This window comes from Oryctolagus cuniculus, chromosome 9 (genome assembly GCF_051225735.1).
Source record: "Oryctolagus cuniculus isolate XC-2025 breed Fujian yellow rabbit chromosome 9, ASM5122573v1, whole genome shotgun sequence".
Lineage (NCBI taxonomy): Eukaryota > Metazoa > Chordata > Mammalia > Lagomorpha > Leporidae > Oryctolagus > Oryctolagus cuniculus.
In genome coordinates this window covers 448,898-462,259 of record NC_142875.1, presented here as the reverse complement: position 1 = coordinate 462,259, position 13,362 = coordinate 448,898, and the positions used below count along the sequence as shown (strand labels likewise).

The window sequence follows — 13,362 nt, the reverse complement described above, 5'->3', positions numbered from 1 at the left end:
GGCCCTGGTGGGGGTGTGGAGAAGCCTGCATTGCCGGCGGCACCGTGGGGCGGGCAGCTTGGAGGACAAGGGTGGCTGCTCCTCGGAAAATCCAACGTGGAGTTACCATGTGGTTCAGCAGCTGCACTTGTGGATGCACCCGCGCCACGGAGACATCTGGACACCGCGGTTCGCAGCAGATGAAAGGCGAGGCAACCTGGATGACCGTGCGCAGAGCAGCAGACTGAGGTACAGCCCGAGGACGGCAGACCGGCCGGCCCGATGCAGGGAGGGGTTCTGACACGGGCCGCGGCGGCGAGCGGCCGGGGACCAGACCGCCCGAGGACCGGTAGGCACCGCAGGACTCTCCCCATGGCCTTGCCGAGCTCCTCACGCCTCCCCTGATGAGGCCACACATGGGCGCAGCCTCTTTCTTAACTTGTGATCACAGAAAGTCTCCAATGACTTCTCAAAAGCAAAATAAACCCAGGCTTTTGAAGCGGTGCCTGGCCGCAGGCTCCTGGCGCTTCCACGGAATCCCAGCTACGCAGGGTAACGTCGCTGGGCCCGGGGACCAGGAGGACTCAGCTGTGTGTCTGCTGGGCTTGCAGGATCCTCCAACCCCACCGGAGCCAGGAGCCTCTCCCCGGGGCCCCACCGCTGACACCCTCATTTCTGGCTTCATCTTGGGCTTGAGTCCGTCGACTTAACCCTGTGCCTGCCACATGTCCTCTTGTTGTACAGGGACTGCTCCTTGTGTGTTTATAAGGTGGAGTGTGTGTGCCCACTGCATGGTACAGACAAGCCTTCACACGGGTGAGTCCCTGTGTGTTCATAAGGTACAGTGTGTGGGGCCGGCGCTGTGGTGTAGTGGGTAAAGCTGCTGCCTGCAGTGCCAGCATCCCATATGGGCACCGGTTTGAGTCCCAGCTGCTCCACTTCCAATCCAGCTCTCTGCTGTGGCCTAGGAAAGCAGTAGAAGATGGCCCAACTCCTTGGGCCCCTGCACCCGCAACTCCTTGGGCCCCTGCACCCGCATGGGAGACCTGGAAAAAGCTCCTGGCTCCTGGCTTCAGATCCGCGCAACTTCAGCCATTGCAGCCAACTGGGGAGTGAACCATTGGATGGAGGACCTCTCTCTCTCTCTCTCTCTCTCTCTCTCTCTCTGTGTGTGTAACTCTTTCAAGTAAATAAATAAATCTTAAAAAAAGGTACAGTGTGTGAGTCTGACCACTGTGTGGTATAGATAGGCCTTCACACGGGTGAGTCCTTGTGTGTTTATAAGGTAGTGTGTGTGTGTGTGTGTGTGTGTGACCACTGTGTGGTGTAGACAAGCCTTCACATGAGTGAATTGTTTTTGGAGTAATCAGTAAATAGTGGGAAATATGTATGTGACGTGGTGTCTTTGCTACTTGGTGGCTCAGTAAACCAGGTGACGTAGTCAACCTTGCAAACCATTTGTAAGGTTTTTGCTCTTTCCTCGGAGACCTGTTCGGTGCATTTTCCTCTGTGTGGGCTTTTGGATTTCCCGTGCCGGTCATTCCGCCCTGCAGCTCTGCTGGCTGGCACAGGTGAGGGGCAGGCGCCAGGTCTGGGCGCTTCTGGGCCTGGGCTACACTGCACTCAATGCCGCGTACGTGGGAGGAGTTGCCCCTCAGTGAGGACAAGATGTGAGCGCTCAGGTCTTAGCCCCCGGGGCTGTGAGGCTGCGAGGGGCCACCCCACTCCACCTTGGGGTCTGCTGCTTGCTGCCTCCCAATCAGAACTTTAGCAGGGAGACCCCTGCAAAAGAAGGGATTCAGTGTTACTTTTCTCCTTGTGAGGAGACACAGGATTGTTTTACCTAGAGTAACTAACACGTTTTATTTTTACAACACGGGGATTGCGCTGTGAGTGGGGGTTGCCATGGGCGTCTCACGTCACCGCACCTCAGCACACTAACAGCCCCTGCGTCATCTGGGAAGCCGCTCACACTGACGTCAGAAAAACCAATGGTAGCAAGAAGGTGCTCCCCGCACGGAAAGGACGGGTCAGTTCTGGGCCCTGGGCACTCGCGGTCGCCGCCTTGCCATGGCTGGGTTAGCCGGCATTTTCCATCCTACTACAGATGCGCCTGCACGGGACGGGACACCACGGGAAGCAGCGGACGCCAATGGAAGCGCTGTGCACGCGGCTGCTTGCCTGGCGCTCCCAGGGGGGCACTGGTGCGGGCCTCAGAAACGCGTCCACAGGGCCCAGCGGGACCCCCGTGAGACCCACGACCGCGAGCTCACTTCTGGATCTTGAGCTTGAACTCCACTTTCCCCTCGTAGGGGTCGTGCGGGTTGTCGAAGGTCACGTGATCGGCCAGGATCTTGCAGAGGACCACGACCTCCGTGTTCGTGGGCACGTTGAGGAGCTTGGCGGCCACCAGAGGGTTGCTGTAGTGCGGCTGGGGAGAGAGGCGGGGCGGGGGGACCAGGTGAGGCTGCGCGGCGGAGACACCGTGCGTGGATGGTGGACGAGGCTGCCACCGGGGCCGCTGGTGTGAAGGCCAGACAGAGGGCGCGGGGCGCCGGGGACAGGCGTGAGGCGCGCAGGGTTACCGCGGGGCGCGAGGGCGGGCGCGGAGGGCGTGAGGCGGGGAGGATGCGGGGCGCAGAGGGCGTGAGGCAGGGAGGGCGCGGGACCTGGGGGGGGTGAGGCGCGCAGGGTTACCGCGGGGCGCGAGGGCAGGCGTGAGGCAGAGAGAGCACGGAGGGCGTGAGGCGCAGAGGATGCGGGGCGCGGAGGGCGTGAGGCGCAGAGGATGCGGGGCGCGGAGGGCCGGGGGGCTGGCGTGAGGCGCGCAGGGTTACAGCAGGGCGCAAGGGCGGGCGTGAGGCAGGGAGGGCGCGGAGAGCGTGGAGGGCGTGAGCCGTGGAGGATGCGGGGCGCGGAGGGTGTGAGGCGCGGAGGATGCGGGGCGCGGAGGGCGTGAGGCGCGGAGGATGCGGGGCGCGGAGGGCGTGAGGCAGAGAGGGCGCGGAGGGCGCAGCGGGCGCGAGGCGCGGCAGGCGGGCGCAGGGTGCGGAGGGGCCGCCCTGGAAGGGCCCGGGAGCCCTGGCGGACGCGGCGCGGGGGTTTTCAGGCGGTGTGCGCACCCAGGTGGTCGCACGGTTAGGGCTGAGACCCTCTGTCTTTCACAGGGGCGACGTTGTTGGTGCCCCTTGCTGGTTTCGGGGGCCGGTAGCTGCTCTGGGGCGGGAGGAACGGCCGTACCTGCGCTTTCTTTCCGTAGTAAGGGAAGTAGTGGAGGCTGAAGGTGCCGTTGGGGGGGTAGTACTCGACCTGCAGCGGCGTGAGGGCCTGGTGGGGCATGTCCTGGGGAGGAGAGGCGGCGGCCTGAGTCAGGGAGCAGCCGGTGAGCACACGTGTGTGCGCGCGTGCCTGTGTGCCCATGCGTGCTGTGTGTGCATGTGTGTGCGCCTGTGTGCCCATGCGTGCTGTGTGTGCATGTCCACGTGTGTGCATGTGTGCGTGTCCCTGTGCATAGCTGGGAAGCAGTCACATAGTTCGCTGCCCGCCTGGCGTGCACTGGACTCGGTCTTTGCAGACAGTGCTGAGGTCCCGTGGGGGTGGGAGTTGCCGTGGGCGGCGCCGGGGGTTTGCGCGTCGCCATTCTGGAGTGGTGGTGGGGAGATGCGCGCCGCGAGCCGAGTGCCTGCTGTCGTGTGTGAGCAGGCTCGGGAGCTCCAGCCTCTCCCCTCTCCCTGGTGGGAATGCCCCGGTCGGCGGCGGCGGCACGGACTTGCCTTACGAGAGCACTGGCTAGGAGGGGTGCTTTGGCGTTATGAGAGCACTGGTTAGGAGGGGTGCTTTGGCGTCTGTTCAAATCGCACGCCAGCCCACATGCGTGGTGAAAATAACGGAAAAAGGGGGAAAGGAGGGGACGCCCTGAGGCCGCGGGGACAGCAGCTTAGAGGCGTCCTGGGCGTGTGTGGGCCCTGTGCCCTTGCACCGGTTCGCAGAGGCCGCGGTGGGCACAGAAACCTCAGACGCGGCATAGTGACAGCAAATTTAGGCTTCTCGTGTCGTATTGAACGGTGGTTTAGAAAGAAACCAGAATTCACGGAGACAAACGCCGCTGGCAACCCCTGCTGTCGGCGGTGTTTCATGAATGATGCACCTGAAGGGAACCGGACGGAGGCGCCCGGAGGAGGTGGCTTTCCCACGTGGCCGCCAAGCCGAGCGCTCTGAAGGGGCTGGCACAGCGCCGCCCCTGCCTTCTGAGAAAACGCCTCGGCCTGGCCTCCATCGTCTGCTGTGAAACCCTAGTGGACGAGGGGGCGGGGGCCGTGGCGTGTGTGCCTGGGCGTCCCCGAGGGACCGGGCAGGCTGCCCCGGCCAGCTCGGCACTCACCAGGAAGGTGCAGTCCACGCGGGGGGGCGTGCTGTTGCTGGGCAGGAACCTGACAATCTGGAAGGGAAGGGTGTCCATGTGGCTGCCGGTGCGCGCCGGCCGAGGAGAGGCGGGGCCCTCCGGCCACTGAGCAGGCCCCAGGCTGCCCGTGGCCCCTCTCCCCAGCTCCCAACTCCTCAAAGCCGGGCCTCCTCCCCCCGCACATCCAGGCCCAGAGGAGGGCGGCAGTGGGGCCGGGCCTGCCCCTTCGCCCATGTGTCCTCTCCCGCAGCTCCTCACAGAAGCTCTGGCCCTCCTAGGCCAGCCGGCTTGCCTCAGTTGGCCCCCTCAGGACCACACTCACCTCCAAGGCTGTTGTCGTCCTCACTGAGGTTAAAGGTCAGTGCTGACCCCAAGTCTGGGGCTGGGTACAGGGCTGGTTCTGCACCTGCCTCCCCCACATCCCGGCCGTCCTCTCCTTGCTCCCAGGATGAGTGGCCTCCCATCAGCCCCTGCTGCCCTGCCCCTGTCACAGCCCTGGGGGGCCATCCATGGCCAGTGCATGAGGGGGTCCCTGAGCCCAGGTTCGAAGCCCCTGCCCTATGTGGTTCCCAGTCCCCTCCCAGCCCTCACTCCACCACTGGAGGCCCCTTGCTGGGCACAGCCATGTCCCGCTGACCGCAGGGCTGAGGCCGTGCCTGCGCCTGCAGGGAGGGTTTGCATCTGGGTTCCCGAGCACGCGGGTCCGTGCTGAGCCGAGGCGGCAGGGGTCAGGCGGCCCCGCCCCCCGGCATCTGGATGCAGACACCCCCGATGCTCACCCTGTTCATCTTAATGATGAAGCAGGGCTTTCCTTCCTTGAAGCCGAAGCTGGGGTCGGTGAGGCCGGAGCAGTTCTCCAGCATGTCCGCCGTGAACTTGCAGGAGAACTTGGTGTGGTTGGGTGCCCCGAAGCTCTCCTGGAAGAAGTAGGTCTTGGAGGTGCAGTTGATGTTGTCCACCTGGGCTGCGGGTGAGTAACCTGTGGGCAGGCACAGCAGAGTGTGGGCGGCCCTGGCCAGTGCGGCCAGCTCGGGGCAGCTGCCGGGCCGCGGGAGTTACCTGCCAGGAAGCTTCGCAGGGTGTGCGTGAGGCTGGTCCAGGTGCGGTTGTCAGAGATGTTGTAGTGGATTTCCAGGCCCTTCTCCCCGTACACGTCTGGCCTTAAGGTTACGCCTGGGGGTACAGAGCAGGGCAGCCTTGCCGCGAGGCTTCTTCCAGCTTCACGTGCAGGCCACACGTGAGGGAGGCCAGGCCATGCCAGGAGCGGCAGCCTGAGGATACTGGACAGCAGCACCACGGGGTGGGACCCCGGCCCGCCAGCCAGAGCTCTGCACAGCCAGGGAAAAGCCTGGGCCTGGCCCCCACGCGGGGCTGCACTGCTTAGCAGGCCTGGGCCGCCAGGGCCACCAGGCGGTCAGAGGGCGCCCCTCCCCTCCGAGGCTCTTGCAGGTGGGGCTGACCCCGAGCCCGAGGCTGGTGCTCAGGTGAATTTGAATTTGAACCTAGGAAGCCTTTGGCGTTAGTAGGCATAGAGGCCCCGACGTGCTGGTGGTGACAGCTGCTCAGAGAGTGCCTGTGGTGGGGGCCAGTGCTGTCCACTCGCAGCCTCTGACACCACGACCGCGCCGCCCGCCTGAGGGCCCTCACCCTCGCCCAGCTCTGCCCTCCCAGGCTGAGCACCACCCTCTGTCCCTGCGTTCCCACCGACTCCGCATTTCCTTCACCACCCCAGCTGCCGTGGGAAGCCAGGGCCCACGGTCCACAGATAAGGAAGGTGATGGCGGTGGGTGGACAGTCTGCCTGGTTAACACCTCTGCTCACTGGTGCACAGGGCAGCTGTCGGTCTCTCACTGGTCCTCTGAGAGACAGGGGACGGCGTGCGCTCTCTGCCCCAGGCCTTGTCTCCCTGGGCCTGGGCCCTGTGAGCAGGTTCTGTGAACCCTTCTGGAATGTTCCATGAGCACATTGTATGGGCATATGGAGTAAGTGGACATAAAGACCTTTTGTCTGTCACGAGAACCTTCGGTTTTAAGAATGAAGATTAAAGCCTGAGTCAGCCTTCGTCACTCGGAGCTGGGGTCATCCTAAGAACTCTGTCCCTGTCGGGGTTGGGGGCGGGTGGGGAGGGCTCGGAGGGCCACACCTACCTGGCGACTTCAGCTGGTCCTGGTAGTCGGGCGTGTAGGGGTCGATGGTTTGCATGAGCACGTAGATGCACAGGGCAAACAGCCCGGTCATCACCACGTAGAAGGCCACGTAGTAGAGGCTGATCCACACTGTGGGGAGGGGCGGGGTCAGAGGCCACAGCAGCCGTTGCCTCTGCAGCCACCCGAAGTGTCCAGTCAGGAAGCTGCGGGGCCATCACCTCTGACTCATTCCAGAACATTCTTGTCGGCCGAGAGTGAAGCCCGTGCCATTCAGCAGTTCTCCCGCGTGCCCTCAGTGTGCCGGGACTGCCTGCCTGGGCGCCCCGTGCCCGGGTGGCTGGCTCTTCCACCTCCACTAACATTCCCTTGTCGTCACGGCTGTGCTGGCCACTGTCCACGCTCACTTTGCCCTGGGGTCAGAGTTCCTGCTTCCCCACCACAGGAAGGGAAACAGGCAGAGAAGTGGGGCTGCTGCCCAGGGTGACTGCCACCTGCTGCCTACAGTGGCGTCCCAGGAGGGGCCCAGAGTCTACATCAGGACCTCAGCCGGGTGTGACGCCGTGGCCAGCCATGTGCCTGTGTCCTGTGAGAGACCAGGGGGGCAAGGCCGGAAGGGATGGGGGCAGGTGTCGCCCCTGCATGGGTGGAAATGAGGGAGTGGGGGAGGGAGATGGGGTCCTGGAAACCCCTCTCCCTGGGCCAGGCACCCCCGTGGGTCTGCTGACTGGGACGGGGTATGAGGGCTCCACCATGTGCCGCCTGCTTCCTGGGTCAGGGCCCGGTGGGAATCACGTTGTCCCCCGCCCCCCGAGGGATCCCGCTCAGGCCCGGAGTTCACCTTCCTGTCTGAGGTTAACTTGCATGACCTAAGGAAGAGGACACTTCTGTGCTTGTCCTGGGAAAAGTCTAGAATAGGGCAGCCCACTGATTCCTGCCCTGTGGACGTGAGTGTGGACTCTTTTGAGTGGATCATTCTCCAGGGATCCAGTTGGTGAGAGCAGGGGGGTGAGTGGGGGGCCACAGGGCTTGAGGCCACGAGCTGTGGGGCATTCGTGCCAGTGGGACACCTCGGTCAGCTGGGGCAGCCAGGGGGCTCTGAGCCTGGCCTGTCCTCTTCGCAGTGAGGCCACCTCAGGCTGTGGTCACCAAAGGTCAGGCACGAGCAACACCTCGCAGCCTCTCCCCAGGCCTGGCGTCTGTGCCGTGGGCATCTGCCCAGACAGGCATCTTCTCGTGGCTGTGCTGTGTCTTCACCAGCCCGGCCCCGGTGTGTCCCCACGCCAGAGGGACTGTGTCCTGCTCTCCCGCCCCTCACTTCCCCACAGACCAGGGGCTTCCACTTAACCTGTCGTCGGGTCTGGAATGACTGCCGGGCTCACAGGCACCTTGTGTCCCTTCAAGACGGGCCTGGTGGGGGTGTTTCCTGCTCAGGTGTGGGAGCCCCGTGGTGGCCTGAAGGCTCCCCCACCTGCCAGGCCAGGGGCTCCCTTTTGCCTTCCACCTGGGGAGGAGGGGCCTGCCCGTGCTCTGCAGGCCACTGTGCGGCCACAAGGGGGCCTCGAGGGACCCCGAGCTGCCAGACCGGCCTGAGCTGTGCCCCAGGAAAAGGGACCCACGGGGTTGCAGCTGAGTCTCAGGGTGAAGCAAGCGTCGGCTTGTCCCCAGGTCCCCTGACCTGAGAGCTTGTCCCCACCTTTAAACCCGCAAACAGCCGTGAGCTTTAGGAGCGGGGCTGTGAAGCACTGGCCTGGAAAGCCAGGGCCCCGGCCCAGGGGTTGTCTGCGGAGCCCCGTTCCCTGTTGAGGGGAGGAGGGGCCGGCCTGGGTGGGGTCCTCCATGCCCCCTGACACCTACCCCAGCGGGACAGGGTGCGGCCCAGCATCTGCCCCGTGTCCGGGTTCCAGCAGTAGTGGCGGAACTCCTCCATGCGCTGGCTGCACGACTTCTTCTCCTGCAAGGCGGCCATGGTGTCTGCTGTGGAAGCCGCCGCTCCCCCGCCCTGCACCCCGACTGAGGCCGGAGGCCCCCTGGGTCTTATAGCCTCCCCTGGCCACGGTCAAAGGCATCGCGGGCGACGCCTGCAGGGCTGGCTCGAGGCGGTGCTATCAGCAGCAGCCATCAGCTCCCCAAACACGGGCGCCTCCCTGCTATCGCCCCCCACCTGCCCTGGGCGGCGGGCAGCCTCCCGCTTCTCCCTGCCCGCTGCCCTTGGACGTCCTTGGCGGTCGGTCAGCTGTGTTAACGCCGAGAGAAGGGCTTTCCTGCGTGGCTCTTGCCCCTCAGTTCTGTTCTCTCCCCTCCTCCAGGTGTGAGGAGTGCGGGTCAGAGGTCATCACCCGCTGGGCTGGAGCCTGCCTCATCTACTGTGCACAGGGCGTGTGACCTTGGATGGCCTTGGCCGTGGCCTGCACAGCACATGTGAGACGGGCCCAGAGCCAGCACCACCTGCAGCCGCAGTGCCATGGTGGGGTCACCGCAGGTCACAGCGATGCCCTTGGGAGGGGCCCGTGCCTGGGGGTCTCCCTTACCCCATTCCTGCTCCCTCCACCCAATCGCTGAGCCATCCTTTGAGCTTTTTATTCTGGATATTGTACTTTGCAACTAAGCTTCTCTATTTTGTTCTTCATTGCAGTATCTATTTTTTTTTTTAATATTTTGACAGGCAGAGTTAGACAGTGAGAGAGAGAGAGACAGAGAGAAAGGTCTTCCTTCCATTGGTTCACCCCCAAAATGGCCGTTACGGCTGATCCAAAGCCAAGAGCCAGGTGCTTCCTCCTGGTCTCCCATGCAGGTGCAGGGCCCAAGCACTTGGGCCATCCTCCACTGCACTCCCGGGCCACAGCAGAGAGCTGGCCTGGAAGAGGAGCAACCAGGACAGAATCCGGCACCCCAACCGAGACTAGAACCCGGTGTGCCGGTGCCACAGGCGGAGGATCAGCCAAGTGAGCCGTGGCGCCGGCCAGCAGCATCTGTCTTTAAACTCTATTTCTTTGCCAGGGCTTCCCATTCATTTGTCTCAAGCACATTCATAAGTGCAGTTTATGAAAAGGTTTATTTTCTATTTGTTTGAAAGGCAGAGTTACAGAGACAGGAGAGAGAGAGAGAGAGAGAGAGAGAGAGAGACTATCCTAGCCACTGGTTCATCCCCAAAATGGCTGCAACAGCTGGGACAGGGCCAGGCTGAAGCCTGGAGCCCGGAGCTTCCTCTGGGTCTCCCACGTGGGTGCAGGGGCCCGAGCACTCGGGCCGTCCTCTGCTGCCTTCCCAGGTGCATCAGCAGGGAGCTGGGTTGGAAGTGGAGCAGCTGGGACTCAAACTGGTGCCCATGGGGGATGCTGGCATCGCAGACAGAGACATAACCTGCTATGCCACAGTGCCCGCCCTGGAACTGGGTTTTTATTGCTGCTGCTTTAGGATCTCAGTCACAGGTGCACCGTGGTTAAGCCACTGCTTGGGATCTGAACCCACATCAGAGCACCGGCGAAAATCCTGGCTGCTCCGCTTCCACTGATGCATCCTGGGAGGCAGCGCTGATGGCTCAACTGCTTGGGTCTCTGTCACTGTGACATGGGAGACCCAGAGGAGATCCATGCCCCTGGCTTTACCTGGCCTTAACCTGGGCCAGCCCTGGCGCGGCAGGCATTTGGGGGGTGAACCAGCAGATGGAAACATTCTCCCTCTCCCTCTCTCTCTCTCTCCTTGTTACTCTGCCTTTTATGTGGATTAAAATAATTAAACTTTTAAAAGATAAAATAAGACCTTGGCCAAGTCCCCCGGTGTCTCTGTCCCCTGGGCTGGAGTGTCCATTGTCTCAGTTTGATCCACTTTGAAATCTTCCTGGCCTGCATGAGAGGGGCGAATCTTGATTGAAAGTGGCCTTTGTAACACTTAATCCTCCTGTTTCGGTTGCTTTCTCTGACTCCGCTCCAGCCGTAGGAGGGGCTGTAGCTTGCTGTGGCTTGGGGTGGACGCCTAGGTCCCCACCTGGGGCATGGCGGCAGTCGGGGCTGGGGGGCTCCTGGTCCCTGTTGGGCAGGTGGCAGTGACCTCCACTGACAGCACAGGGGAGGCCTTGTTATCACTGGGTGGGGGCAGGGTCCCGAGCCGCCCTGGGCTGTGTCTGACTCCAGCAGGGCAGGGTGGGCATGGGGCAGCTTCGTGACAAGTGGGTGCCTGTTTCCATGGAGTCCGTGGGTTTCCTGAGCCCTGGTTCTCAGAGCCTGCTGAGGGGAAGCTGCCCCCTGCCAAGGTCTGCCAGATCCCTCAGCGGCCGTCCAGAGGTCATTGTGTCAGCACAGCCGAGCGCGCGGGAGCCCGCTTCCAGGAGCTTGGAGCATGCTGGGACGGCTGTGCTCGCACGCTTGCTTCCAGCCATCTCTGCTTTCCAAGCCCACCATGGACTGCACCCCGGGTCTCAGCCCATGGGCTCTGAGCAGGCCGCACGCCACGGCCCTAAGCCTCCCGAGCCACAGGTGTGAGGTCCAGAGTCGCAGCAGGTGCTGTCAGACATGCTGCGCGAGCGGGCTGCCGCACCGATTCCGTCTGCTGACTTTCAGAACGAGGCAGAGTCACACTGGAGGGCTCGGCATTGCTCCTCCACGCAGTCAGAAGAAAAGCCCGGATGTGGCCACCAATGAGGAGGACCTAGGTCTGGAGGCACAGCCCCCACCACTGCAGACTTTGGATTTGTCACCTGGCCACTGAGCAGCTGCACTGGCACAGCGGCAGAAACCACACAGCAGCCCCTGAGTCAGCACCCACACCCCCCACAGCAGCCCCCGGGCCGGCAGAAGACACACGGGAAAGTTGGAGCAGCAGAGCCCGAGGCCTGCCACACAGCAGCCCTGGGAGGGAACAGGCGCTCAGAGCCCCCAGGCCTGGCCCAGACGTAAGCCTACAAGTTCAGGAAGTCATCCCACCCAAATCCCTGCCAAGCTGCACAACACAATTCTAAAACCAAAGACAGAGTCATCTTGAAGCCAGCCGGGGAGCACGGCGGCGGATTTCTCCGCAGGCACCAGCGAGGCTGGAAGGAGGCTGCACCCCAATTCTGAGCGCTGCCGCCAGTGCCTGTCAATCCGATGCCCAGAAAACCTCCTCAGGGGACGGTCTGCAGCGCAGGGTAAGGGAGCGGATTTCTTGGCAGCTGACAGAGTGGCTGCGGGAAAGAAAGTGGGGAAAGCAGTCTGGGAGCGTGAGCAGGCAGAAGCGGGCGGTCAGCAGCGGCGCTGACCTCACTGGACACTGCCAGGGAACCCTGGTGCGCAGTCAGCGCCCACTCTCCTCCGTGCCATCCAGGCAATGGAGGACGAGGGAACATTTCCCAACTCATTTAGAAAGATGTTTAAAGATGTATTTATTTACATAAAAGGCAGAGTGACAGAGAGAGCGAAAGCGAGAGAGAGCGAGTGAGAACACTTCCATCCACTGGCTCACTCCAGATGCCCACAACAGCCGGGACACAAACTCTAGAACGGCAGGGCTGCGGGTGGGTGCCGAGCGACCCAGTCCCTCACTCTTCCCCGCGGGAAGGGGAAACGTGACCGCCTCTGGGTACAGCAGTTTGCTGGTTTCTTAAAAACCACACATGCACAACCGTGTGACCCTGCCGTCGCCCTCCTGGGTGTTTGCCCAGAGCTGGAAGCTCACACCAGACCTCCAGGAGCCATCCAGCATGCAAGGGGTTAAACAGCCTCCACACAGAGGGTCGCTGCCCCCACTTCCACAACATCCCCAGTGCCAGCCCCTCGTAGCCAGGACCTATGGCTGCTGCCGGGGCTGCGGCGGGGTGTGTGTGTGTGTGTGTGTGTGTCTGTCCTGGGGACCGCATTGCACCGCAGTGTCACCCCTGGGAAACCAAAGTTAAGGGCAAGCAGCTGCGTGGGAATCTATGAGGACCGCACAATGAAGCGTGTAATTAACACAGGGCCCCCAGAGCCCTCTGCCTCGGGGCTGGGACAGGAAGCACAGGTAGCTTTGTTTAGCCACTTGCTTCCGAGCGGGGCAGGTACAGCCCCCGCCCCCAGAGTCGTCTTCCTCCCAGCCTGTGACCCCAGGTAGGGTCGTGGTGGCTGAGCCCTGACTGAGGGGTCCGTGGGGACCCTGTCTCTCTGATGCTGACGGGGAGGGGACAGGAAGGTGGAAGGAGGGCCAGTGATTGGCCAAGGTCACTTGCTACTGAGTGGCAGGGGCAGGTGGGGCTGGCACAGGTCTCCTGGGGCCCAGGGGTGTTGTCCACCTCAAATATTTGCTCACCAGCCTGCATGCCACTGTGCTTGTTGGGAGGCTGCGGTGGACTCAGTCTGCGGGTTCTCATTTCTGCCTGATTGGCCACTGCGGAGGAGCCCAAGTCCATCTGCAGAACCCACTTCCTCCTGGACTGGCGGGGACTGCACTGTGCCCTGGACCCTGGCTCGGCATGCTGGGGAGTGCTGAGCTGCCTCCCAGCCCCTGCAGCCCCTGCACCTCCCTGCCACCCTCCCCTGTATGGTCACTGAGCTCCACGGACGCCGAACAAGGCAGACAAGGCTGTCCCTCATGGAGCCGGCATTCCTGGTGGTTCTGCCGCCCCTGGGTGTGCCCCAGGTGTGTCTCAGGAGTGGCCCAGGTGCTCAGGTGTGCCCCAGCCGTGTCCTGGGTGTCTCACGTGTGCTCCAGGTGTTCTCCAGGTGTGTCTCATGTGTGCCCCAGGCGTGTCTCACGTGTGCCCCAGGTGTGTCTCAGGAGTGGCCCAGGTGCTCAGGTGTGCCTCAGCTGTGTTCCAGGTGCCCCAGGTGTGCTCCAGGTGTGCCCCAGCCGTGGCCCAGGTGTCTCACGTGTGCCCCAGGTGTGCCC

At 63.0% G+C, this 13,362-nt stretch overlaps 1 protein-coding gene across 1 annotated transcript; it reads right to left on the bottom strand.

Moving 5' to 3' along the window:
• Positions 1-1,813: 1,813 nt before the first annotated feature.
• Positions 1,814-8,536, bottom strand: ATP4B (ATPase H+/K+ transporting subunit beta; the record flags this gene model as incomplete). Its single annotated transcript, NM_001082289.1, is given in 7 exon segments — positions 1,814-2,410; positions 3,220-3,321; positions 4,361-4,417; positions 5,161-5,360; positions 5,441-5,554; positions 6,529-6,657; positions 8,383-8,536. Coding segments are annotated over 7 exon segments (876 nt in total). The 3' UTR covers positions 1,814-2,248.
• Positions 8,537-13,362: the final 4,826 nt, after the last annotated feature.